The 27,815-nt window shown below is 42.0% G+C and overlaps 3 protein-coding genes across 12 annotated transcripts; 2 read left to right on the forward strand and 1 right to left on the reverse strand.

Moving 5' to 3' along the window:
- The first annotated feature begins 2,399 nt into the window (after positions 1-2,399).
- Positions 2,400-14,338, forward strand: LOC131104464 (XK-related protein 6-like). 3 transcript variants are annotated; one of them, XM_058051665.1, is made up of 5 exons: positions 2,400-3,440; positions 5,668-5,864; positions 7,098-7,515; positions 8,351-8,639; positions 8,741-14,338. In XM_058051665.1, exons 1-5 carry the CDS (start codon positions 2,875-2,877, stop codon positions 8,807-8,809), a joined length of 1,539 nt encoding a protein of 512 aa, XP_057907648.1. In that variant the 5' UTR covers positions 2,400-2,874; the 3' UTR covers positions 8,810-14,338. The 3 variants fall into 3 exon arrangements, with proteins under 3 accessions (XP_057907648.1, XP_057907649.1, XP_057907647.1); XM_058051666.1 differs by having other exon boundaries at positions 8,702-8,877; XM_058051664.1 differs by having other exon boundaries at positions 8,351-14,338.
- enpp4 (ectonucleotide pyrophosphatase/phosphodiesterase 4) lies at positions 14,133-20,442 on the reverse strand. 4 transcript variants are annotated; one of them, XM_058051670.1, is made up of 8 exons: positions 20,218-20,442; positions 19,548-19,712; positions 17,838-18,125; positions 17,668-17,772; positions 17,386-17,584; positions 17,108-17,281; positions 16,764-17,033; positions 14,133-15,385 (listed from the first exon to the last, which is right to left on the reverse strand). In XM_058051670.1, exons 2-8 carry the CDS (start codon positions 19,641-19,643, stop codon positions 15,279-15,281), a joined length of 1,239 nt encoding a protein of 412 aa, XP_057907653.1. In that variant the 5' UTR covers positions 19,644-19,712; positions 20,218-20,442; the 3' UTR covers positions 14,133-15,278. The 4 variants fall into 4 exon arrangements, with proteins under 4 accessions (XP_057907653.1, XP_057907652.1, XP_057907651.1 ...); XM_058051669.1 differs by having other exon boundaries at positions 19,548-19,709; positions 20,218-20,441; XM_058051668.1 differs by having other exon boundaries at positions 19,548-19,709; positions 20,213-20,441.
- On the forward strand, positions 20,230-27,638 carry clic5a (chloride intracellular channel 5a). Of its 5 annotated transcripts, none has more exons than XM_058051672.1 (8): positions 20,230-20,833; positions 22,419-22,483; positions 22,586-22,881; positions 25,988-26,097; positions 26,228-26,353; positions 26,412-26,518; positions 26,597-26,766; positions 26,824-27,638. In XM_058051672.1, exons 2-8 carry the CDS (start codon positions 22,420-22,422, stop codon positions 26,986-26,988), a joined length of 1,038 nt encoding a protein of 345 aa, XP_057907655.1. In that variant the 5' UTR covers positions 20,230-20,833; position 22,419; the 3' UTR covers positions 26,989-27,638. The 5 variants fall into 5 exon arrangements, with proteins under 5 accessions (XP_057907655.1, XP_057907654.1, XP_057907657.1 ...); XM_058051674.1 differs by having other exon boundaries at positions 20,240-20,833; positions 22,779-22,881; XM_058051671.1 differs by having other exon boundaries at positions 20,231-20,833; positions 22,419-22,881.
- Positions 27,639-27,815: the final 177 nt, after the last annotated feature.

The following is a 27,815-nucleotide window of genomic DNA, read 5'->3' on the forward strand; positions in this document are numbered from 1 at the left end:
AAACTATGGAATGGATTGAGTAAGGACCTCAAACAATGCACAACGATGAGCCAATTCAAGAAACAATACAAGCAGTTGATGTTTGCTAAATACAAGGATGAAGAGTCTTGAACCAGTCATGATGTGCTATATATATCACTATATTGACACTTACTATGGTACCCATTATGTCATTGTATGGTCATATCACCTCGTACTTCGGTACGAGGTACATTATTAAAAAAAAAAACCCTTAAACTGTATTATGGAAAGCAGGAAGTGAACAAATGTAACAGTTACTGATTGTAAAAGTACCAGATGGAGGGGTAGGATTTAATAAGCTTTGCTTCTTCCTACTCCTTTTGGACATGTGGAACTGTGAACTGATTATGGGATGCACTGAATTGTAATCTGATGCATGTTCAAATGAAATGAAACCATTACCATTACCAATATGTAAAAAAGTGAAAAATTAAGATGTTTCTAACATGAAATCATTCTTGTGTGGTCCTAAATATAATACTAAATATCATACAAGTGATTATTCCTAACCAAAATGGCAAAATTGGCATAAAACACATTGATGCTAGTATGGGTCATTTTTGACCCAGTTATGGAAGAGTCTAGGGTCCAGTCACTCGTGCATCTAAGGGTTAAGAAACAAAAAGAAGAAGCCTCAAAGTAGGAAGTAACTGCTCTATAACCTACACTCAGTTTGCTGAACCTTTTGGAAAAGCGCTTATAGTGATGTTTGTAATGAAGCAATTCCTCCGGTATATAGCACAAAATTCTTAATAGGGGTGCCAGATTCAGACCAAATATTTTATGGCCACTCATTGAGCCCTTTTGGGATGGCATGGACCAACATTCCATGGGCCACAAGCAACAACCCGATCCACTCTATGCGGATAAGAATCTGGCACTGCATGATTAACGCTGCATTTCATTTGCGAAGTCAACAATAGGGTGAAAATCACCCAAAACAGAGTCTTCACAACTCAGTGGCCTGCATCCATTGTTTACTAATTGTTGTTGGAGATTCCTCACATCTTCCATCAAGAATAATGACTGTCCAGACGCCAGGAAAGGCTTATGTAGCGGTACTCTATCCTGTTGGTTTCTCTCAGTGAGTCTAACAGACTGAAGAATGTGCATTTCATTTACATTTTAATGATGAATACTTGGAATGTGAACTCCTCGCTATTGTAATAATGTATGGTGTTTACATCACATCAAGAGTCAGAAGGGATCATTTTTAATTAGGATTTAATGAGAACAACATGCAACGGGAATAGTGCAAGAGTACAATTAGACATCGTCTTTATGTGTGCCTTTCCCCAGCCTTCCGTGCATCTGCGTCAGCCTAATACATTATACACAACCAGAACATCTCATTCCTAAATGATGCAGCAGCAAACTCTTTGACCGACCTGAGATAACATCTTCATCCCGTCAGTTAGAGTCCCTTTTGCAGTAAAATCGCAATACAAGCACTCCATCTTTTGTCAGTCATGAGCTATTGTGTCTTGGGTCAGTTAAGATTCTAGAGGTGTGGTGACAGCAGCTGCTGAGGAACGGGGGGGGGGGGGGGGGGGGTGTCATGTGTACACAACTGTACACCTTATACATGCACCCAGCAGCCATGTTGCAACACCTCACCCCTCTGGCTGTCCTTCATCTGCACACCTACAGTTGCCATGACAGCCGAGAGGCGAGTCGTGGCACTTCATGCTGAATATACGGGAAAAGAAAAGACACAACTGCTTGCATGGAGACGTTTGTTTCTTCGTTTAATTCAAACATGCATACAATGTCACATTAATATACATCACATATACACATATATAATATACACAAAAACAAAAGAAAAGTAGGGACATCGGGCCCCCCATGGGGGAAACCCCAGGACATTACCAGAGCATATTATCAACACCCCCCCCCCCGCCCCCCAGCAAACCACCCATGTTTTCATTTGTAAATCTAAATCATATTTCTTTCATTGACATATTGTACTGTACTCTGCTTTACATATGTTGGTATTCCTTTTGCATACACACTTGTTCCTTGTAGTTCATATTGATTATTGTGGAATAACTAAACATTAATTGGGAAATATTTTAGACCTTTTTTGCGTTTTGGTAATGACCTACTTAATTGTCATTTTATTCTTCACACACACATGCACAGACAGCATCCATTCCATTAAATCGTGTATCCCCACCCACCCCACTCAGGTGTACGTGTAGGGGGGTGCTAAGATAATGAGGATGTGTATGACTTAGAGTGGAAAGTCAGATGTGGAGGGTTTTCCTTTTTTCCCCAGAGCACATTCCGTCATTCTATGACGCCCAAACTTGTTCTGCGCACGCGCGAACAGATGTTGTACCCTGGACTGAAGTTGTCCTCCGGTAGAGGGCGCAGTGACAGCTGGAGTGTGGAAGTGGTGCTGACGGCGCAGGGCAGGAGCGTACAGGACAGGACGGGACAGGGCTTGAACCTGCAGAATGGGCACAGTTTAGGAAAGGAAGGTTCACCATTTTGGGACAAAACGACTGGTTTCCACACAAGCTGTGGCGTTTTTGTAAGATAAAGCACGATGCATGACGTCATAGGCTCTCCGTCGCCGTAGATGAGGAGCAGGAGGAGCAGGACCAGATGATGTGGGACTCATGGACAAGGTCTCCGGTACTGATGCTGGTGCTGCTGCGGTGACAGTGTCTCCAATGGACCGGGACCAGGAGCTCTGATGGCTCCTCGCGGCCCGGGCTGGAAGGAGACACAGAGGGAAGCTTACAGCAGGTATCTGGGAAGTGACGTGGTGTCCGCGCCCCACCAGGAAGCACCACGGTGCGACTCTCGTGTTTTTCACCGGAGGGCACGAGCGGCAAGGGGAACATGGCCGCGCAGTCGGACGGTAAAGCCGGGGTTGGTTTCGCTCAGCTCTACGACGTCGACGCCGACGAGCCTCTGGATTCGGCCGCCATCCACATCTGCCAGTGCTGCCGCTCGTCTGCTTGCTACTGGGGCTGCCGCTCCGCCTGCCTCGGCTCTCTCGGTGGCGGCCAGTCAGCCGCGGGAGTGGGCATTCGGGAGACTCACTGCCCACCGCGGGAGCAGCTGTGGCTGGACTGCCTCTGGATCATCTTGGCCCTCCTGGTCTTCTTCTGGGACGTTGGCACAGACCTGTGCCTGGCTGTGGACTACTACCAGAGGCAGGACTACCTGTGGTTTGGCCTCACGCTCTTCTTCGTGCTGGTGCCTTCGGTTCTGGTCCAGATTTTGAGTTTCCGCTGGTTTGTGCAGGACTACACTGGTGGGGGCCTCGGGGAGGTGGAGGGTCTCACAAAGCGGGGTTCGGTGGCTGTGGGGTGCCACTATCCCGGCAGGGACCGCCTGCAGTTGGCCACCATCTGGCTGTGGCAGGCCACCATACACATCCTCCAGCTGGGACAAGTGTGGAGGTAAGTGGGCTGCCTCTGTATCTCCATACACATTCTACCTCTTCCCTTTCACGCACATCTCCACTTACACACTAATGGCTCAAGCGAGTGTCGACTCCATGAACCTGAGAGGAAGAAGAGCTTGCATCACGCTGACAAGCTAGATGAGCAACGAGAAGACCTCCATCACACTTCAGTGATTGCACATTTGTGGAGAAGCCTGCTGCACTTTTACTTTATACATCAGTTAAAGTTTCTTTATTAGCAGCTTCGTTATGAACTATGTTATGTTATGAACTAATGGCACTGTGCCGTGTTTATGGTCATAGTCAGCATGTGTGGGAAAAACAGTGTGCAGTGATCTCCCAATGAGTGTCAGCACGTTTGATATGTGGGAAAAAAATAATCTGTGCTTCTGGCAGCTGCTCCTTCTCCATCTTTTTGGGCCACACACTCACATAAATATACATAAATATAGCTTGATGATAAGGGCATTGTTAAAAGCTGCTTTTTGTTTGTGAGTGTGCTTGATTTTAGTCTCTCTGTACTGAATCACTCCCTTATTTTCACTCTAAGACCCCATCGTGGTGTCCACTTGGTCTTGGCTGATAGCTGGAGTACTATTTAGTGTGGGTGTGTTTACCCACACCCCACCCCCACTTCCATCATCTCCACCCAATGAGCCCCTATGTCACCCTTCAGAATGATGGTAAGGGTGGAGGAGAATAAGGGGCAAAAAACAGGATGGAGAAGGTGACAAGAAGGAGAGCGCAAGATGGAGACAGAAGGAAGGAAGAAGGTTCAAAAGGGAAAATGTTGCTTGCACACAATACCAGCAAAAGGGGGGATGGGAGAAAAAAAAAAGGGAGAGTTGTGGTGGGGGAGGGTCCACACTATATGTATTGTTTGCAATTACTGACTGCAAGCAGCCGTCAGGGTCATATGTCATGCTTATATCTTTAAATTCTAACTACATTCACAACTATTTCCTTTCAAAATGCTGTTTTTTGTTGTTTTCATAGTTTCTGATTCAAGGTCAAACCACATTATGATCCCAAACTTCTTGAATTTTTACTGGGTTTGCATGAGTATGTGCGCCTGCGGATGCTGTATTATTCATGCTGCGTGGATGGAACTACTACTTTCTGCAAAGCAGATCACTCTAATGGCAATACACGCAGGACCAGGCGTGTTACAAAAGCATGCACTGACGCCTGTGCACATGCAGAATGTCATTAACGTACATGTGCATGCACACACACACGCACACACACACACACGAGTGCCCTAGGCGTTTTTTAATTGAAATCTTTGCCTCCATCCCACCCACATGGACTGTTACTGTGTCTCACAAAGTATGGAGCATCGTGCTTGTTTGTTCACAAGATGTTAAGGATCAGAAGGAGAAGCCTGATGATATTTTTAGCACACATCATTCATGTTTAGCACTGGTCTCGGCACGAAACAACTCAAAATTGTTTAGGGAAACACTTTTTGATCATTAAAATAGTTATCTTTAACGCTCATTAAAATGTACACATACTTGCATGTAAAATGCAAAAATGTGGCTTTGCATTATTTCCAGTGTTTCATTTAGAAAGTTTATTTTTTTTTGTTCATATATGATCTCTATCAGCACAATGCCAGTTTTTTCAAATGTGACTCATTCATATGTGGATTTAAGTTTGATATGTATGCAATGCAATGCTTACCCAGATAGAAAGATACTCACCGACATCATAATCTGCTGCGTATGATCATTTGGTTAACAAAATATTGAGTCCTTGAAATTACCACAAGAGCGCACACACTACGGTAATATTTACTTCCGTAAACACACAAAAATGTGTGCTTTTGGGGCATGCAGGTCACTTCCTGGACAGTTTGCGTTCACATTGTTGTTCACGGTAGTTGTTTTGATTGTAGAAGCCTGTTTTTTGTCATTATTTTGTTCCAAAAAGTCAGATGAAAACTGAAATGTACAAAAAAAACGAGGTAATTTTTCCCATAGGAAATAATATAAATACAATGACTCCCTTCCAGAAACAACAAAAAAATCTGAACAATAATATATTTACAATAATACATAAGAGGTTTGCACATTGGGAAATGGAAAAAAACAGCACCATTCCACAAATGGCATTGTTTGAGTACCATTATTATTTTGCTTGTAGTATTTTCAAAGTGTGTTTATTTGGTTTAACCTAAATGAACCTAATAGTGTATCTATTTCCTGTGACCCCTGCAGATACATTAGAACACTGTACCTGGGCATCATGTCACGTCGTCAGAAGGAGCACCAGCGCCGCTGGTACTGGGCCATGATGTTCGAGTATGCGGATGTCAACATGCTTCGACTGCTGGAGACTTTCCTGGAGTCTGCACCTCAGCTGGTCCTGCAGCTGTGCATCATGATCCAGGAGAACCGCGCAGAGACGCTTCAATGTAGGTTGATGTGCCTGCATAGTAATTTGTACACATTGTACTCAGTAATTTGGGTGGAGATGCTGCTACTTTTTAGATTTTAACTATTGAACTATATAACTATATATAACTATATACACTCGCGGTGGACGAGTGGTTAGTGCGAAGACCTCAAAGCTAGGAGACCAGTGTTCAATTCCACCCTCGGCCATCTCTGTGTGGAGTTTGCATGTTCTCCTCATGCATGTGTGGGTTTTCTCCGGGTACTCCGGTTTCCTCCCACATTCCAAAAACATGCTAGGTTAATTGGCGACTCCAAATTGTCCATAGGTATGAATGTGAGTGTGAATGGTTGTTTGTCTATATGTGCCCTGTGATTGGCTGGCGACTAGTCCAGGGTGTACCCCGCCTCTCGCTCAAAGACAGCTGGGATAGGCTCCAGCACCCCCCCGTGACCCTCGTGAGGAAAAAGCGTTAGAAAATGAATGAATGAATGAACTTATTGAAAGTACATATACTTCAAAAATTCTTAATCATTCAAAATGTACTAGCTTCTGCAGCCTACCCACTGGTATTATTCATCACAGAAAGTACATCGATAGGACAGGGGGTGGATGCACATAAATAGCTTTGACATTAAAATGTGTCATTTTGAATGGGTGTGTAGCCCTTTATAGGCCAAAGAACCCTATTTGGCAACTGTCCTATATTTGTCAAAGGACACTAATGTAAAGTTATGTTTAAATATCCATCAATCCCTATTCATCCAATTAGGATACATTAGGATTTGTGGCCCCCTACTTGGTTTTAAAAGTTTGTGTAACTGTGACGTTTACACACAGGGGTGTGCAATACCGTTCGATTTTGTATTTATCCGATGCAAAGTAAATACAGGACCAGTATCGCCGATACAGGTACTTTTTAAAGTACAACCGAAAACAAACATGTCTGCCATGTAGAAATGACATGCCATTACATTTGTGAGAGGGATATAAATTTTTCACCCTGCAAAACATGCCATGAAAAATATCTTGCCGGGGTAGCATAGTGAAAAGCTTTAATTTAATGTCATGTCAAAATGTCATGCAGTGTTCTCCGATAACTTTTTTTATGTTAGCGGAGTTAGACATCACTTCACACGACACCCCCTGACTGATTCAACCTAAATTTGTGCCCACTCACTTGAAGTTTCTCCAAACTTTGCTCCAATGGATGAACTCGGAGGAAATGAAGCGTGTCTCTCTGTCCCTGTAGGCATCTCCTCCTTTGCCTCCCTCCTGTCTCTGGCTTGGGTCTTGGCCTCCTACCACAAACTACTGCGGGACTCACGTGACGATCAGCGCAGCATGAGCTACCGTGGAGCACTGCTGCACCTCTTCTGGCGCCTCTTCACCATCTCTTCACGCGTTCTCTCGCTCGCCCTGTTCGCCTCGCTTTTCCATATCTACTTTGGCATCTTTGTGGTGGTTCATTGGTCTGCCATGGCCTTCTGGGTGGTGCACGGGGGCACTGATTTCTGCATGTCCAAGTGGGAAGAGGTGCTCTTCAACATGGTGGTGGGCATCGTCTACATCTTCTGTTGGTTTAACGTGAAGGAGGGCCAGACACGACAAAGAATGATTGCCTACTACACTGTGGTGCTGGCTGAGAACACCATCCTCACCGGCCTGTGGTGAGTAAGACCATTTCATCATAATCCAGTGCACAAGTTGATGAAAATGTTGGCGGAGGTTATTAGTGTTAGTTTATTACCCCTTGACTCTCTGACGTGCTGTTTGTGTAGAAAAAGGGCTAATCAATGTAAATATATTCATAATCCCAATTAAAGCTGCAAGAACTTGCCTGCAACTTGAATGTATATTTGGGTCATTGCTGTTCCAATGAAGTCCTGTAGGGGGTATAGAAAGCAATACTTTGCATGCCTCCATGGGTTGCCATCTGAAAAAACTAAAATACAGTAAACCTTGGATATATCGGATTCAATTGTTCCCACTGGTTTTGTCCGATATAAGCGAAATCCGTTATATGCGTATACCGGAAAATGTCAGTTTTCGCATATATCGGATTTATATCCGGTATATGCGTAAATCGGATTTTATCTGTTATAAAAAGGCACTTCCTTGACTATGTTTCCAATGTACCTGGACGCGCAGGCAACGCTGCAAACGCTGCAAATGACGTCGTATAGCGGCCTGTCACGATTCGGCGAATCGGAGCGCCACGATGCGGCCATCCGATTTAATTTAATGGAAATTTAATGGAAATGCATTGGAACGGGACTGGAGATTTTGTCCGAAATAGGCGAAATCTGTTATAAAAAATCCGATATATGCAATTAATTTTTATTGGAAATGCATTACAGAAAAAATGGTTCTTTTTTATCTGTCCGTTGTGAGCGAATTTCCGATATATCCGAGTCCGATATATCCGAGGTTTACTGTACCAAGCTCTGTGTTGCACAATCATAATTACATTGATCACATGAGCATGATTGCACCCGCCTGCAGGTACACATACAGGGACCCGGCGCTGACCGACTCCTACGCCATCCCAGCGTTGTGTGGCGTCTATCTGACATTCGCCGGTGGCGTCCTGGTCATGCTTTTGTACTACGGCTTCCTGCACCCTGCCACCGCTCACCTCCAGCCGAGCCCCGCCTCATCCTGCTGCGCCCAGCTGCTTTGGGGGCTTCCTCTTCCCCCTTCAGCCCCACCCACTGCTCCGCCCACCCCTGCACACATGACCAAGTCTCAGACGGAAGAAGATGTGGCGGAGACTTGTCTTCCTGTCTTCCAGGTGAGATCAGTTCCGCCCACCTCCAAGCCAGAGGGCCCACTTATAAAGATCGATATGCCCAGGAAGCGTTACCCAGCATGGGATGCTCACTACGTTGACAGGCGCCTGCGGAGGACTATAAACATCCTACAGTACATCACACCGGCCGCTGTGGGCATTCGCTACCGTGATGGACCCCTGCTGTATGAACTTCTACAGTATGAGTCCTCACTTTGACACACACATACACATACACACCTTCAGAGATGAGGAAGACACACAGTCGTACTTGTGTCATACTTAAGCACAGAGACACTGAAGCAATCTGGCACACTTTAATGCACGCACATTCACAAAAACACACATTCCTTGCGGGCACCTTCATCCTGAGAGTCTGTTGTCCATGACTCAAGATGACTCCATTGAAACGTATGCTTCTCTATTTGCTTCATATCAATGTTCATTCCAAGTCGTTTACTGTCACTGAGTAAGAAGCATATTTCATACCAGATTAATTTGCTTCTTGCTGTTTACAATGCATCACACACAAGAAATGTATAGGAACGCAAACATTAAACGCCACCGGTGAGGCGCTAGGTCATGGAAAGAATAATTGATGTACAGTAAATTACAAACAAAATCCTTATAATTTGCAATACTCCAAGGAAGAAATCCTATAACTAGAAGCATGGATCACGCAAGTTGGTAAAGAGGTCCTAAAATCAGAATATGTTTCCATATCTTCCACACGTAAACAAAGCTATAACAAAATGTAATTTATATTTAGGCCTAATTTATTAAACGACAATGCTAGAAAATGAGCAAATAGAAAAAATCAGCTCTGCAATTTTAACAAGAGCAAATGCAAGACAATTGTTTTCTTCATCTGTCTAGATCCCATCGACACAGCCAATACCAACTCATTCAGCCACCTCCAGCTCTGCTGTGTCATATGTTCCTCTCCTGTAATCAAAACTGTTACATTGGCAGGAGTCAAAACATGAACATCATTGCTGATTATCATCTCTTGATCACACGTTGCTAGGGTGCTGTCGTAACGCCTCGTGACGACCACAACCTGGGAGGGTTTGCATGGCGGGGGAAACGTCTTTGGCGTCAAACAGGGTAAAGTTTGTGTGTTTAGTGTTGCAAGTGGTGCAGTTTGACGAAGATTTGTATAATTGCATTCTAATCCATTTAGTTTCTTCTCCAAATGTGTTGTGTCTTTGCACGAGAGTTTTTGCAAAGTAATGCTGACAGTGAGCCTGAGCGATGCTACTCTTTGTTTACAATGACTACAACTGACCAAAAGTATTCTGGTTTTTAAGTCTTTGAGACTGAATGATAGCTTGGGGTTTTATTTAAAACCCCTACAAAAGCACTGAAATATTTGGAAATTCCAAATTTGTGATCATTGATCCCCTGATTGTAGTATATCACTCATGCAGGACTTTTTCATTACCTTTTTATTTATGTTAATGATCATTATTAATGACACCAAGCGTGATAATCATGACTTTTTAGCACCGATTGGGTTGGAGAAACCACATGGCTCCACTGCCTTATAGTGAGCCATGTTGTCTATTAAAGTCACCAAATTAAGGACTACATTCTACTGGAAAGTTGAAGAAATTCCAACTGATTGAGTTCAAATTAAAACTACCAATGTAGGAGTCGGTTCACATTACATTCAATGGTGCTGCAGTTCATTTGCTGCCAACAACCAGTCCGAACACTCAATAAAGTCATGCCATCGATTGGCTGCTACTCCCACGTAATATGGTGCAAATATGTGACACACACAAATATGCGTCATTATGGTGCAAAAAGGGCAGATTGTCTTTTTTTAAATGATATGGTGCAACTTGATTACTGCCTTTTAGTTAGTGGCCACACGGCTGCAACCACACGGACCACTGCTATGCAACTCTCCCATGCTGGGAGATGTGCTTAGTTAACACACAAAACGCACACAACCGTTTTGTCCTGTGCTGCAGGGTTGTTAGTTAGTTCAGGCACACAGTGAAAAGTCATGTCATAATAATAATAACAGGGGATGTATCCCTACCTCACCACTTGAACACCCACTCGTACATGCCCATTCATCTCTGTCCCCTTTCGGAGAAGACTCACATGGTGCTATCAAGTGAAGATGGGTGGCTTTTGTATCATCGTAGTGACTGTGTGATGGGGATTGTATGCGTATACTGTATGCTTAATGTGCCAAAGCAGTAACACTCTCTGACACATGCCTTACCCACTCGACAGGAGTGGATGTGGATGCTTTTTACCTGCAAGAGAACATCCAGAGGGTGTTGGTGCTACACGTTCACATGGACATGCACTGTACAGTCAGCATGTGTGTGAACTTAGTATACCGTGCCATGTAAGATGAACACAGCCAGGATGCTTAGTGTGTATGTGTCAGAGATTGTGGATTTCTTCTTAGCTTTTTTTGTGTTCGCGAGTGCTACATTCACATCCACGGGAGCTGTCCTGCTGGCTCATCACACCCAACAATCCTACTGCGCAATCACACAGCAGGCATTTCACACGCAAATCAGGTCAGACATTACCAGAAAATACTATATCATCATTTATATGGTGATATTAATGCTATAATGAAATTTACATACAGTTAAGTCCAAATGATTTTGGACAGCAATTACTGTGGTACCTTGGTTTTCATTATTAATTTGTTTTAAAAGGTTTGAAAATAATGTAAATCCTATTAATCCATTCCAGATACTCCAAATATTAAGAAAAATGTGCATGGTTGTTTATGCGGACTTTCTGTCCATTCCAGCGAGATCGAATTTAATAGTGTTTCTCACCTTTTATCAATTTGCTGGCACATGCAACTTTGTTTGGTCCCATGACGGGTTATTTAACATTAAATGCTTTAAAAACTTTCTTTGGCTTCCATGATCAGTGGAAAAGTAGAGACTTTTAGCTGAGAAACACTACTGAATTCAAGAAATCAATCACATCAAAACACAAAGGGTGTGGCTGTCGGATCTTGCTTCCACATTGTGTCTTTGGCAACAATCAGGTCTTCACTGTCGGAAAATTAACCTAAAAAAATATATATAACCTTAAATTTATACATTTATTTATACATTTCATTCATCAAAAATGTGTATTTTGAAGTTTTTTCTGTAGGTAAAACCGCTAAAATGTGTTTTTGCTTTCTGGAATTGATTAATTGGATTTATATGATTTCTTATGTGCAAAACGTTTTGGTTAGAGTTGGATGTTCTGGAACGGATTAATTAATCCTGAGTATTGATGATTTTCCTTTAGTACACCACCACAATGGAGTGAAATAAAATAAACAAGATGTAATTGAAGTGTAGACATTACTGAAGAGGTTTCTCAAAATATGGCATAACGATTGTGAATATAATCACTGACTATCTAATACAGCACTTGAATAAAAATACTTTGCAAGCAATGATCTGCAAAGTCTGGACTGCATGGACATCACCAAATTCTAAGGTTTCTACCCTGTAGGTGTTTGTTAAAGCAAGAGAACAAATGAAACCTTTGCTTAGTTATTACTCTACATACACTAGCCTACCTCCCCATCCATTGCTCATCCAATGCAGTCTAGATGCATTCACAGACTTTAGTTGAGTTGGACATTTCACATTCTTTTCGAATGCACATGTCCCTTACGCCCCCTGCTTCCGAGCCGCGGGTTGCCGACCCCTATGATAGACACTGAGCTACAATGTTCATTTTGGATTCCATGGTGATGGCCTTTATTATCTACTCCGTGTAGCTTGACTGTATTCATCGCTGGATGCGAATGTTTTCTTCCGACTGGGTTGGCTTTAACCTTTTCAAAGCACAAAATCACATACGCATCCTTCAATTTCTTCTTCCATGGAAAAAGCTTCAATTATCGTCTACACTTCTTGAATTGTTTTATTTCAAATCCATTGTTGTGTCAATGAAGGAAACACGAATAAACAAAAAGCTTGTCCTTGTGGACCGAAGTGTATATGTCCCACTTTGCATGTGTGGTGCTCAGACTTGATTGTAGCCTCAGGTATCTCCTCCTTATCGCTTTTGTTTCGCTACACGCAAATCTGCGGCATTGCACATGGAAAGTGCCCTCCTGTTGTTGTTTTGCTGCTGCTGTTGTATGGCTTCACATTCACAGCTATGCAATGTGCACCTTAGCACCATTACTTTTCTCCATGATAGTTTCGTTTTTCAGTTTGCCCTTGAACAATGCTTTTACTTTCTTGTCCTTGAGTTGTTGTTTTTTGCATTTGGAGATCATATTTTTATAATTGACTACTTTTGAATGTTTGCAAATGAGTCGGGGGATTGTTTTAACATGACTTTAGGAACAAGCGAGGAATGTGAATACTTAATCGTTCCATCATCAGGGTTTGCAGAGCATATGAGACTAATGTTAAGGTTAATGCTAAGGTTAATGTGGATTAACTGTGTGTGTAACTCACAGGTTTATAAGCCAAATGTTTTCTTTTTGGGTGGGGGGGGGGGCACCGTACTTGTGAAAGTTACTACGGAGTATTAGGGCCACACTGAAAAAAAATCGGACATTTTGATAATAAAGTTGTTAACTTAGGAGAAAAATGTGTATATTTGTGAGAAAAATATTACATTTGCCTAAGGCCAAAAACCACATAAGTCTCCCCCCCCCCTCCATAGCTGTCTCAGGCAATGCTAACCTGTTTGTGGTCACATTATAAATAATGTATATTTACAGTTTTATTCTCAAAATCTCCCATTACTTTTTTTTTTGCAGGGTTGCCCTAATACGCCCTTGTAGAAAGTATTATCACCCATCATAGTTTAATATGGTGCCATGATTTTTTTTTCAGCGGTGTTCAGCTTGAAAAGACGTACTGTAGCTGTAGCAACTGTGCTAAAAATGTGCGTTTAATTTCTTCTTGTGGCAGTTTTGATTGTAAATATCCTTTTTCTGTGAACTCTCCTTAGTTTGCTTTGCTCAATGTTGGCTGAGTTTACTTATCCAGTAAACGGCTCATTCCGAGACTAGTAAATGTTCTCTATAGTAAATATCCAGAATGTAAGGTGAGAGAAGAGAAATACAGTTGTTTTTTCTAGGCGTCTGTGCCACTGTGTTGTCCTGACTAGAAGCACAATGATAGATGATACAGTTATCTGTAGACAGGATCAGAGAACTGTTTGGGCAGGTTTCTGCAAAAGCTGCATTTTTTTTGTTTGCTTATCATTAAGCTTGCTTAGCATATTGAACAGCTTGCAAAGTTTTGGTAATGCAACGTTAATTTTCATGCATTAAAAAGGTGAGAGTCAATCCAGGAAGCAACTGGTTGCCGGGAAGGAGGAGGAGTCGCCTAAACTCACACCAAATGTCTCAGTGGAAACATGAGAGACACGAGCATATGCCGTGTATCTCTGCTTTCTTTGTTTATTGTTTGTCTACAGTAGTGTCTGGGAAAAGAGTCAAATATTTTCACAAACGGCTGGAAAATGTTTTATTTTTCTTACAATACCTCCTGAATAATAAAAGTCTATTTATCTGAAGAGGCAAAGATTTACAATGATGCCAAACACGACATAGAAATGAGTCATTTTAAATGTTAAAACATATGAAAACAAACACAATAGAGAAATGTATGTCAGTATTGATTTTATATATTTAACTTTTGTTACATTGTATTATTGTGACTGCCATGGAGAGAAAAAAATCTATATAAACGGAATATGAATTCATTCTTTCAAATATGTGTCATGTTCTTTTTCTCAGAATCACACACACACACACAATGTACAAACCCTGGTGAGTTTATTAAAACTGCAGCACATAAAAGGTGTTAATAACAAAAGTAAAATGACAACCCCTTCAGTACCGGTCATTTTAGATGATTTTGACACAGAATATTGTGTTCAATGGTGATTTTAACATGGAACCTACCGAAAAACAGATTAGATTCCCGGCTTTAATCAGAACAAAAAAGTTTGTTGCTACATTTCATCTGTTGGGGGAGGGGAGGGGAGGGGGAGGCATGACCCAGGCATGACCATATAAGGAAGGTGCTCACTTCCAAATGTCAAACCTCATTAACTGAAACTTTGGCATAGTTTAACACGATAATACAACATTCTAACATTTATAGGTCAGAAAAGTGGAAAAAGCATCATAGGTCCCCTTTAACACACATCAGAACTCAGAGCAGTGTGACTTTTCAGTTTTAAATCATTAGAAAATATTTAGTCCAGTTGCATCTTTTTCTGATGACCATGTTTTCACGACAGTACTTTGATTTGACTGACACACAACCCTGAGAAACTGTTTGATGCTATTCAAAACATGAACGCACTGCAACATGTTGCTTCTTCCAGTGTAAGATATCATAAATCAATTCGTCAATGCCTCAATAAATATTGATCTCAGTCCAAAAACAACACAAGAAAGACAAATCTCAAAATTTTCACAGCAAACTTTTGTGTCTCGTAATCACATTCGTCAACTTGGGAACCTGTTGGACTAGTTTTCTTTTCCTGCCTTCCACTGTTCTGATGAGTGATTTCATGTGACATTTCTGGTCAAATGGCATTTTTCCATCAATCAAGCCGTTGTTCCGTGAGGATAAAGTGCATGAGCAGGCGACATAGACTTGATTAAGCTGGGTTCGTTTACGCCAGCAAGGCTTCGTCTTCATTGTTGCCGTGTTCGAGTTGCAGTCTGTAGAATGCTCGGGGGACCGAAGGCCGTTGCCAGCGTCCCATCAGCTTGAAGAGTACTGTGGGGAAAAAAATGACATAATGTAGTTATACAGTTATACAATATATATAATAGTGGTGTCAGCGGAGATAACTTAAACTTGGAAAATCTTACAAGTTGTTCCAAATGTTTTCTAGGCTAGATCTGCGACAATTTGATGAATCAGTGATTACATGGGTAAATTCTGCCCACTATGAAGACTAACAGAGACAGTATGATGGTTCTGTTTAAAGCCGTGTTCAGCCTACTGGGCCAGGCAAAGGGTGGTCTACCAAAAAAAAAAAGTGTGTGGTGAAGCTGGTCGCGAGCTGCCTAGTAGAAGCCCAGTGTGATTTGGCAAAGTATAAATATACCATTAAAGTAGATCAGAGTAATTTTGCTGTTTCTTGGTTAATATGCACATTATGGTAGCGTTGCTGGTGCTTTTTTCATGAGGTTGATAGGTAGAATAAGTGTTCCCCATCACGTGCAGTAATGAGCTGTCCTTTTTTTTTTTAGCTGTTTTTATATCTTTTCCTTTTTTTTTAGCTGTTTTTATATCTTTATAACGCACAGAAAAGAGACCCACTTAAAGATTGTGAATAATGGGCAAAATTCCACAGAAAGTTTTTCTTGAAATCAGTGCAACTGGACTCACTTCCTTTTTAACTTCTCCTTGGCCCGCTCTGATTCAACTCCCCAAATATGCCATGTCATGAAAAAGTTTACATAAACTTTTTTCCCCCCCAAAAAATCATGAAACTTGTTTTGTTCCGGGACACAGTGTGCACAAGGTGTGCCTTTCCTCATTAATGAGGTTGGGACCATCAGTTGTGTTGTGTGTCCCCAAACATTTGTTTGCCTGTATACTGTATGTGTGTTCCTGAATATGTACTGTATGTGTGCCTGTACTGTATGTGTGGAGTTTACACACTCCAGGTTGCAACACAATCAAAAGGTTAGCACCCTCTATGGAGCCCTGTAGCTGTTGTAAACAGCCAATGTTTAAAATTGAACTAAATAAATGTTTTTTTTATTAAATATGTAACATATTTAAGTAGTTTGTATTCAAACATTTCCGCAATTTGGGTCACAGCTTGTCAATGAAGAGTGATGGTGGGTCCCGCAGCCAAACAAGTTGAGAACCACTGCTTTAGTGCCTAATCGATTACTCGATTGATTGAATCGAGTATTGAAACCACAACAGTGCAAAATGTCAATTCTTGTCATTTTTCAAATGGTTTTAGTTGCAGCCTTAATTTCGGCTAATTTTATAATCCAGTGGTTGTATGCAGAATGCTGGTGCCAGCAACTAAATAAATATTCTCAGATTCTGAATGATAGAATAATTTAGGGGGCGTGTAAAAGGTTCTGGCAGGGCACAACATAAACAAGAACTGGAACACAGGAATCCTTACCAGGTATGGTAGTGAGGATGATCAGGCAACCAATCACCAAGCCAACCATTACAGGCACCTTCCAGTTGGTCTCAGCTACCAGCATGACCAGGACGTTACCCAGGGTGCCGTTGTTGGGCTGCGGGGGCACACCCAGCAGGTGGCACATGAGCGGGTAAACGTCCACGCTCTGCAAACCTGTTACTCGGAGGCCGCTTTGAAAGCTGGGCCCCGCTGCTGCCAGGAAGGGATGCATGCTGGGTATTGAGTTGTCATAGCCGTGATCTCCCACTGAGGAAAGGAATAAAGGGGCTCAATGTTGTGAAGAGGAGTGCCGTTTGTCATGTCACACTCCCAGGTCGTACGTCTAGGCAGCTTGTTCCCCTGCCGTATGATCGTCCATCCCTCATCAGCGATCAGTATGATAGGCTGGATGCGCTCATTGTTGCGGTAGTGAAGCCTGTCAGGAATGCTCTCCTTTAAATAGGCAGTCATGTTTGGGTGGCACTTATCCAGCAGTGCAAAGACAGCCTCAGGCTCTGCAACAGTACATAGGAAAATGATGCATGACATGTCAGGAACTTCCCGTGGATAACAAATAATGATAAATAAATGATGTCAAAGTCCACAATTGGTTGGTTACTGTTGTTTGGGATTAGGGCTGCGACAGGAGTGAGGTCCACCAGTGTGTAGTTATCAGCATGTAAGCAGTCATCCAGGCGTATGAGGCGATCAGTTGAGCACTGAGCCATGCCATGATCACTGGTCACCAGGACGTTGATGTGACCCCACAAGCCGGTTCTCTTCAGTTCCGATATCATCAAGCCGATGTTGTCATCAACCTGGGGGCATGAACAGGGATGCAGATGGTAGCATTTTACCTAAATGTCAGAATTCTTAAATGCTAACAAGGAGAAGTCCCTACTTCCTTCAGTACTTTGCTCATAGCCTCAGTATTTTCAGGTCCAAATAAGTGTCCTGAGTAGTCTGGCTCCTCCCAGTAGAGTACTCCTAATATCACACCTTCATGCTGGAATGAGACAACTTATTTAATTTTATTAAATTATCAAAATAAGTCCAAACAAATGTTTCTACCTTCTTATTTCCCAGTATCCAGTTCGTCACGTTCCTCAGACGCTCCCGGAAGGTCACATGAGAGCTGTAGGGAAAGAAGTGTGTGGGTGTTTGGTTGTGGATGGACACATCAGAGCCGGGCCACATGGCGGCCGCTGTTTTGTAGCCAGCTTGCTGTACGGAGATCCAGATAGGTGTGGCCTCATTCCACCACATCGGGTCCTTGCTGTTGCTGAAGTACTTGTGGCTGACAGGATCGTACATTGAACTGGCCACTATGCCGTGAGACTCCGCATGCAGTCCGGTCACCTGGGGAGCACGGCGGTCCAGTGGTTAGCGCGCAGACCTCACAGCTAGGAGACCAGGGCTCAATTCCACCCTCGGCCATCTCTGTGTGGAGTTTGCATGTTCTCCCCGTGCATGCGTAGGTTTTCTCCGGGTACTCCGATTTCCTCCCACATTCCAAAAACATGCTAGGTTAATTGGTGACCCCAAATTGCCCATAGGTATGAATGTGAGTGTGAATGGTTGTTTGTCGAAATGTGCCCTGTGATTGCCCAAAGACAGCTGGGATAGGCTCCAGCACCCCCGTGACCCTCGTGAGGAAAAAGCGGTAGAAAATGAATGAATGAATGAAATTGAAGAATACATTTTTGTGGCCCAACCAGTTGTTAGGTTCAGGGGACAATCACTTTTTCACACAGGGCCATATTTTTTTTCTCCCTTTTCGGCCTTTTGTATTGAGTTGTGACTCTTATAGAGCAGCTATACACAATAACCCACACAGACAACTTTCTACATCATCCATAATCTGCACCTATTCCAGTACTCCCAAGTACTTCCAGACTATCGGCAGTAGGTGTTTGGAGAGCTAACTGAAAAGTGGAGCTACTGGTAGCTCATGAGCCTTGACCGAATAGTGTCAAATAGTGGTAACATCGGTCCGCATTTACTGAGTGTACGCCTAATGTGTTCACCATTAATGCACCTTTTGCGGGGAGAGCGCACTGCTTCTGGCTTCAGCAACAGTTTGGCGGGTATTTCACGTTCATGTTCACCACAGGTGCCGTTGCCGGATGATAATATTTTTCTCTTGCTGAGATACACCAACTCCAACCATTTCTGCCAGAGCTTGCCCCATAGAAAGATTTCCTGGGAGCCATAGCTAACAACAGTAAACAGAGCGTAGCAGAGTTGTGGGGAGGGCAGTCCTCCCCATACCACATACCCATATAAGGAAGCCCAGCTCCCTGTGATGTCCCGGTTAGAAAAAGCTCTCTGAAACCGAGCTGTCAGGGCTCACTTCCAAATTTGCAAACCTCATTATCTGGGTATAGTTGATAATAAATAATAAGAGTTACTTGTGTTTGTGTCCGTAGTGTTTAGGGTCTCCATTGGTTGGAGACCCCTGATTTAGTGCATATGAACTCAAAAAGTAGGCACCACTGATGCTCCTCCAACCTCCCCTGCCCGAGGAGGAGCACTCCTTGTCGGATACACTTTGTCAGAGGCATTGCTGGAGCTCAGAAGCCGCCCGTGAGTGAGTCGGCTGCGTTCACTAACTGCAGACAATCTTGGCACAACATCAGTAGTGATGTGGTCATTACATGTTTTCTGCGGGACTACCGTGTTCCAGACGGTGAACGCTGTCTGTCTATGAATAGTCATGAATACAAATATTTGCTACACGAGAATGGCGTGTGACAGCTTTCGCAGACACATGAGGCTTACCAGGCTATAGTGATTGGGAAATGTCTTTGTGGTGAAGACATTGGTGAGGTGCTCCACCAGGACCCCTTGGCTATAGAAAAGCGTAAGGTTGGGCATCGGGAACCTCTGCAGGTAGTCTGCTCGGAAGCCATCGAACGAGACAAGCAGCAGCGGAAGAGGACGCTGCTGGGATGAGACACTTTGCGTCAGAAGCGCACAAGCACCGCACAGGAAGCCCAGATGTATTCTGAGGAACATGCTGAAAGAGAAACAATTATACGGTTGTGATGATATGAGATGTCATGACCTAACCTTCAGCGAAAAGATGGAATCATGATGAAATTGTTAAAGAGCAGTTAACCAGTAGTAGTTAACCTAGTAGCGTTGCAGGAGGTATAACCTATTATCAAAAAGTGATTGTGCCTTACAATAATTATTACAACACTTCAAAAAATGTCAGGTGGCAAATAATTTCCACTCATTGAACAAACTGTTTCTGGAAACTTAACTCAACTGATGGACTTGGAGAATGTTATCCAACTTTGATTTAACGCATATGTGTGTATATTTACTAAGGGAGAATTGCGCAACAAAATACAACACAACGCCGGAGTCAACGCCTTCCGTGTTCCTTACAAGCACGTCGTTTACGTAATAAGAGTCAGTACAGTAAAGAGTTTATTTACCTTACTGACAAGATGACCTTCAGAGGCTTTCACTGATACGTCTTTATTGTTTCAGCATCAACCACCGTCCACCCATGACCTCGTACTTTCCTCAAGTCACAGTAATAAGTACCGCAGGAAACCAAGATACAATGTATTTCCGGCGAACCATTTCGAAATAAAGCCTGTAGTCACCCGCCCCCACTGTTTCCCCGAGAACAAGTTTGGACAGTAATAACTTGAACAACCAAGAACGAGAGCAAACATAAAATGTTAATTAAAGACTTGATAGTGCAGAGCTGGTAAACATTAGTTGGCATAAGTCACCGCCAATTTGGTTGTCTGACTTCCACACGTGCGGGCATTTATTTTGCTAACTTTCATTGAAACGACTTCTAGCCGCAAAAGCACTGCTACCAGACTGTTGGTGGTTGACTTTGTATTTAAATAAACTTATTTACTTCCCTCTGTTATTTTTGTCATAAAGAATTTTGACGTCACAAACTCTCTACATAAACGTGATAGTAATGCGAATTATTTCATGGACAGACGAGCATAATGATGCATTTGAAGTCCTCGTCCGACTCATCAACACAACCGCAATTGAGGAAGCAAGGCAAACAAATTTTGTTGCAACATTTGGTAAGAACAAATGAAACTCTCAAATACCACCTCTTACACTGCAACGTGAATACAAATTGTTTTAATTGTTTTAACAGTTTTCTAGGTAAACGTCAAACTTTACGATATATATGCGTTCATCAATATTTATACACCGCCTGTTTGCTGGCGGTTGGCCATAACTTTTTACCCTCACATATAATTAGCCTTTCAGATTGAAGGCAGACTTCCGCCCGGCAGTGTGGTACGTCACTTCCGAAAGCACAACACTTTACAAAATAAGAGCATGCTATACAACACAATGAGTAAATGCCCAATCATGTCACAATACTTCACATACCTGTTAGACCAGGGGTGGGCAAACATTTTGACTCGCGGGCCGTATTGATTTAACAAAATTGATGGGGGGGCCGGACTATATAGTATTTTATACGTAACTGTCCTTTTGCACATGTATATTGTTACACATATTTTACATGTAAACGTGTCATGCAATCTGCTATATGTGCACTTTGAGATCATTTATTTGATGTAAAGTGTGTTATAAATTAAATTTATTATTATTCATTCATTAATTCATTTTCTACCGCTTTTCCTCACGTGGGTCACGTGGGGTGCTGGAGCCTATCCCAGCTGTCTTCGGGCGAGAAGCGGGGTACACCCTGGTGGCCAGCCAATCACAGGGCACATATAGACAAACAACCACTCACACTCACATTCATACCTATGGACAATTTGGAGTCGCCAATTAACCTAGCATGTTTTTGGAATGTGGGAGGAAACCGGAGTACCCGGAGAAAACCCACGCATGCACGGGGAGAACATGCAAACTCCACACAGAGATGGCCGAGGGTGGAATTTAATCCTCGTCTCCGAGCTGTGAGGTCTGCGTGCTAACCACTTGGTCACCGTGCAGCATTATTATTATTATTATTTAAAAAAATTTCAGGAACATTTTACAAGACATGATGCCAGGTTGTATGTTGAGTTTAAATGAAATACTTTGGAAGGAACCAGTGGGCCATATTCAAATACTTGGCGGGCCGGATGTGGCCCCTGGGCCGTAGTTTGCCCACCACTGTGTTAGACTGTAATCGTTAAATCTATTTTACTTGCTCTAATTATTTAATAGAACACTATATGCAATAACTATACATTTAAGTGCTTGTAATACGAGAATTGCGAATATTTATTTCCATTACATTTAATTTTACATCATCGGTCAACTTCCTCAATTGACAAATGGTCACTCAACGAATTGGCGTTTGGAGGGCGGGGCACTTGGGGATTGTATGATGATTTGACAGATTGTTGTCAGAATCTTCTGCACTTTTAATATGAAGGAACTTATTTTGGGAAGCTAATTCGTTTGTTTTAGTCAAGACATTTAATAGTATGGTATGCCTGTATTGTATTGTTATTGTTCTGCTGAGGAGAAGAGCAATGGTGTGTAATAGGAATGATATAACCATTAAAATGCTGTACTCTACATGCAGTCCAAAGTCCTGGGATGCTTTGTGATAATGTAGGCACCGTCAGCATCACGCTCACTGTGCTGTGCACCTTGGTAGATTGAGGTCAACCTGTGTTGTTTCTCTTGACCCAGAATGAATCCTTCTGAGGGAAATATCTACGAGAACCTAGAGGTCACCTACCAGAACCAGCTGTCAGGTATATATGAAATGCCTTACGACAAGCTCCCCGGCCAAACACCAGTGTATCAGAACACTGGATGGGTCTTTGGAAGAATACCTGCTCCCCCTTCTTTCCCAGCACCCCCTCCTCCCGGAGCGGAATGCCACAGAAAATATTCATCTTCATCCTCATCTTCAAATGCACATGATGAAGAAAACGGGGAGAAGCCTTACTATCGTAAGGCAAAGACTGAAATAGCAGAGAAGAAGAAACAGTTGAGTAGGGGGAAGGTGTCTACAAATACGGAAGTGGATTATTGTGTGTCACGCAGATCCACGTCTTCAACATCATCTTCATCGGCATCCGAGCAAGCAAAGGGCGACTGGAAGGCAAGGCCTGAGAAAGGCACATCTATGGTCACGCTTTTTATTAAGGTAGGTTTTGTAAGAAGATGATTTGCATTATGCATGAATGAATCATTTTTTTGGCAACTGGGTGTAACCGCTAAAGCACTGGTGTCCAAAGTACAGCCCTGCAGCCATTTGTGGCACACGCCTGTTTTTTGTTGGTCTGCAGCACATTCTAAAAATGTCATTTAACAAAACTAAAACAGCAAAAATGGAAAAATTAACAGTAACTTTATAAGAATAAAGTCAAGTCGTAATAGTAAAGATGTCATTTTTTTAAGCTGAAATAATATGAAACTAACAACATTAAAGTTGTAATTTTTGGAAAATGATGTTATGAGAATAAAGAAAAAAAATCAGTGAATAAGTCAAAATAGTCAAAATATTTGGAGAAAGTCATATTCTAGTGAGGAAAATGTTATTTTATGAGATAAACTCGTAATATTATGAGGGAAAATGTAATTACGTGAAATAGTAAGAAAAAATATGTTATTATTTAAAAATGGGAATATTATGAGAAACAAATAAAACAAAATAGAGGTGCAATTTATGGAAAATTAGGGGAAAAGTCAAAATATTGAGTAAAGAAAATGTAATTTAAATTTAATTAATTAAAAAAATAAAATTACAAAAAGAAAGTTCAACTTTTGGAAAATTAAAAAACTAGCAAAAAATGGGTGGAGTCACAGTAATAATTTTTTTTTAAATATTTCTTCAGTATGTGGCCCTCGGTGGAAAAAGTTATAAGATCTGGTCAAGCAACATCTTTAATTCAGCTCTTGATTTGCATCTCAGTAGTCTGCCTGTGCAGGTGTATGAGTCAATGTTTAAACCAATTTAGGGCCCTCGTAAATGTGCAAGGTCAGTGGATGCCTCCCTGCTGCTTTTTGTGTGTGATTCCCATAGCAGACATTCCGTATGTCTTGCACACTGAATGGCAATGCTTCTGCTGCTCTTAGAGGGAGTCGCTGTGATTCCAAATATAACTTGAACTGGCCAGAATGTTCCCACTTGGTGCTAGGGCGGCTCCATGAGAGCATGTGACCAGCGAGGCATTAAGTCACATTACTCACTAACTTGTGTCATTGTCGCATCTGCCTTTTATGTACTGGAGTGAGTGTACAGTCCTCATAAATCTGACACTTTGAACACTCCAGTGTTATAAATGAGAGTAATATTATAGTTTATATTGCAAAAGAGTAAAGGTGACTTGTTTTTACTGTTTGTAATGCCCCACATATGCATTGCTGTGCAGATGAGTGTCATTCACTCGGGTTACCTGTTGTTTTTTTGGGTGATTGAGGCCTTACTAGTGCTGCCACAGACACCCCCATCAACCCCATCCTGCCTCAAAGCAGGGGTTTATTTTTGACAGACACATCATGCTCCACTGCTGAGGCCACCTCACTCTCTTTTACACACACACATTGCTGTCCCTGACACACACACACTTCCCTGGCGCTCATCATCAGCTGACTCTGACAGAGCTGCCATGGTACCAAACAGGCGACACTCAGTGGATCTGGAGTAGAATTTGCAAACACAAATACACCCTTGTGGAGCGGAGACGCACAAGTATTTTTTTTTCTGTGTGTGTGTGTGTGACTATGACAGATATTGCAGCAGAGGAAGATAAGGACCCAGACATCGAGCTATTTGTCAAGGTGGGGCATTGAAAGCAAGATTGTCAAGACTGCAAATACAAAGATTATGTAGTAGGTTGTGTGTGTGTGTGTGTGTGTTGTAGAGTGGGGGCTTCTTTTAAGTCAGGACTGGACATGTTCTTGTTGTTGCGTGCTGATTTTCCCTGTGTGAACCCGACACCCACGTGCATGGACAATCACTCTCTATCCCTCTCACTGAATTATTACTGGGGTGCTTTCTATGCACAGAGCTGCAACTTTAAATAGCCTTGTGTTTGGCTTGGAAGTTTTTGCATTTTTTTGCATGTGATGTTTTCCAACTTTTTTGCAAATTTGTGCAATTTGTGCAAAAACTATTCATGTTTGGCACCACTCTCATCCCAGCACCTTTAAGTCTAAGTAGCTATCGTTTCATTAGCTGCACCCACAGACAATGTAAAGACACCGAATACAAAACTGTAGCTTGTCTTTATAAAATAATAATGCTCAGTTTTTATATTTCAAAAGCCATATGAGCAGTCGAAATATTACAAACAGATGTCAGTATTATGCAGCAGTTAAGCACCACTTTAAATAATAATAATGAAAGCACAGTAATCCCTCATTTAATTGGTTCCAGACCCAACCGTTATGAGTGTATTTGCGGATAAATTGAATATTTTGAGTACTTAAAGCATTAAAATCACTTTAATCATTATTTCGAGCCCTCTAGACATGAATTAACATCCATCTTTACACAGAGAGACATAAGAGAAAAGCAATTTAAGACATAAATAAGACTTGTGCTTGTGTGTGTTTTGATGTTAGGAGAGCTGAGGGGGGAGAGGAAAACAGGAAGTGACGTTTCTGGTTCAGGGTTGAGTTTTAGCTTGGTGTGGGTTATGTCCGCAAAAGTAGCCTGTGGTTTTATTAGGGATTTTACAAGGGATTCAAACCTACAATAAAAGCCTGTTGTTCCTGAGATGAAGTCTGGTGCTTGTGTGTCTCATAAGATGGATGGATGAAAACATACTTTCACATTAAAATATCTAAAACCATAACTAATTTTTGTCTTTGTGCAGGTCATGTAGATGATGATATTTATTATTTCCATTTTCCTTCGCTACTGGTCTACTGGCTGGTCAACACAATGCATGTTTTTATTTTGTAATGAAATCAAACAGTTGTGGTCAAGTAAATATAAAAATAGTGAGTTCCCATTAATAGAAAACAGCAGGAAAAGTGGTGAGTCCATAGATGAGCAGTGAGGCAACTAATGGAAGCTGTGTGGATTATTCATGCTGGGCTGAGGCTCGTGTTACCATGTTTTGACACACACACCCATCAGACACTGACACACATAACCCAAATTCCCAAATATAAAGCTAAGACTTTTTAAAGGTTCCCTTTGTGTGGTAGATGTGCTCTATCAGTGTGTATTAGAAGGGAAAAAAAGCAATTTAATTTAAATCTCATACTGGTGTGTGTGTGTTATCTTTGAATGTTTACAGGCTGGCAGTGATGGGGAGAGCATTGGAAATTGTCCATTCTCACAGCGTCTCTTCATGGTCCTTTGGCTGAAAGGCGTCGTCTTCAATGTCACCACCGTTGACCTCAAGAGGTATGACTAATAAAAACTAGCATGTCATGCTAAGATCGTACTGTATACTGTTTTCCGGGGCTATAAGTGGCATCAGTCAAAAACATGAAATAGATTTTGATTCAAAAGGAAGTTTCTTATTACTTGTTAGGAAACCAACCGACCTTCACAACCTGGCCCCAGGGACAAACCCACCTTTTCTCACGTTCCAAGGAGAGGTGCTTACTGATGTCAATAAAATTGAGGAGTACCTGGAGGAAATGTTGGCTCCACCCAAGTAGGCTTTGCATAAACACACACACGCATAAACACTCAACTAATGGTGCCCTCTTCAGGTATCCCAAACTTACAGTGAAGAACCGTCAGTCCAACACAGCAGGAAACGACGTCTTTGCCAAGTTCTCTGCTTACATTAAAAACACAAGTCCAGATAAAAGTCGGGGTGAGTTGACCAGTAAACACTCGCATCCCATTTCTTGTTTCTTTTGACTTCTGACCTTGGAGCATGTGTGTTTTTAAGCATTGGCGCAAAGTCTCAACAAGGCTCTGGCCAAGCTGGATGAGTATCTCCTGAACCCTCTACCAAATGAAGTCCATCTTGTCGATGGAGAATCAGCCCGCAAATACCTGGATGGTGATGAGCTGACGCTGGCCGACTGCAACCTTCTTCCCAAACTTCACGTTGTCAAGGTAACCCAGTGATGCTCCGATGCGGTGTCGACTACTAAACAACTTCCTGTTTGGCAGGTGGTGGCCAAGAAGTACCGCAATTATGACATCCCTTCCCAGTTTCGAGGCGTGTGGCGTTACCTTGGCAACGCCTACAGCCGAGATGAGTTCACCAACACATGCGCGGCTGACGTGGAAATCGAGCTCGCCTATAAGGATGTGGTGAAAACTCTTGGGAAATGAGCGTCAACGAATCTGCGGACATCCTTTAAAGAGTACATTGGCACAATTTAATTTGCTTTTTAAATGCTCCTGAAAAGATGAGGTACTTGAGGTACTGCAGTGCAATTACTTTGGGGTCTTAGAATGTTTTTCACTTGGAAAACACAATCTGTGCTTTTATACTCTTTTTACAAACAGTATCTGGCTTTATTTGAACCAGGCAATTGGTTAAACAATAACACACCCAATTAAACAGTTGATTCAGCATATTTTCTTATGCTTTTATAGTTTTATTTTGTTCCTGGGAGAGCTAACTATTAAGTTCACCCTTTTCCATTGTACATTGTATGTATTGATACATGAATGTGAATTTTTCACATCTTAACTTCTGTGTGATGACGTTCAATGATTGTAGCTAAATGCTATGTTTTTTCCTGACGAAGGCACTCTATGCCACCCGTTCGAACAATGCATCTGTTTTGTCAAAAGGATTATACTGTGTGTTTGGAGTTTGTTTTGTTTTTCTATAGGGAAACTGTGTCACCTAGTTGTGGTGTGTATGGTGTGACCTCACATGTAAACAGACATGGCCTGCATCTAATAGAAGACTTTTACTCAGATTTTGTGCTGGAAATTAGTGATAACTTGTGCTATAATAAAAAATAAAATGAAATGTTACTGTAATTAGGTGTTGCAAATACTTGGTTTGAAGGGTGTGTATATTTTTTTGTAAGATTTCGCGAAAATAACTGTACTTTTACATGAATATATCATTGTAGAATTTTTGACGTATTTTTTCCACATTTTTACAAATTTACTAAACGCTGCCCAAATTGTCTTGTCACAAT

The sequence above is a fragment of the Doryrhamphus excisus genome, chromosome 16, assembly GCF_030265055.1.
Source record: "Doryrhamphus excisus isolate RoL2022-K1 chromosome 16, RoL_Dexc_1.0, whole genome shotgun sequence".
Taxonomy (NCBI): domain Eukaryota; kingdom Metazoa; phylum Chordata; class Actinopteri; order Syngnathiformes; family Syngnathidae; genus Doryrhamphus; species Doryrhamphus excisus.

Coding starts and splice junctions, on each gene's coding strand:
- LOC131104464 (XM_058051664.1), top strand. CDS start 2,875: ATGGCCGCGCAGTCGGACGGTAAAGCCGGGGTTGGTTTCGCTCAGCTC. Junction 5,865..7,097: donor CCGCGCAGAGACGCTTCAAT/GTAGGTTGATGT, acceptor CTGTCCCTGTAG/GCATCTCCTCCTTTGCCTCC. Junction 7,516..8,350: donor ACCATCCTCACCGGCCTGTG/GTGAGTAAGACC, acceptor ACCCGCCTGCAG/GTACACATACAGGGACCCGG.
- enpp4 (XM_058051667.1), bottom strand. CDS start 19,784: ATGTTCCTCAGAATACATCTGGGCTTCCTGTGCGGTGCTTGTGCGCTT. Junction 18,126..19,547: donor TTCCCAATCACTATAGCCTG/GTAAGCCTCATG, acceptor CGTGCTCCCCAG/GTGACCGGACTGCATGCGGA. Junction 15,386..16,763: donor CATCCTCACTACCATACCTG/GTAAGGATTCCT, acceptor TTTTCCCCACAG/TACTCTTCAAGCTGATGGGA.
- clic5a (XM_058051671.1), top strand. CDS start 22,420: ATGAATCCTTCTGAGGGAAATATCTACGAGAACCTAGAGGTCACCTAC. Junction 26,098..26,227: donor ACCACCGTTGACCTCAAGAG/GTATGACTAATA, acceptor ATTACTTGTTAG/GAAACCAACCGACCTTCACA. Junction 26,354..26,411: donor GAAATGTTGGCTCCACCCAA/GTAGGCTTTGCA, acceptor TGCCCTCTTCAG/GTATCCCAAACTTACAGTGA.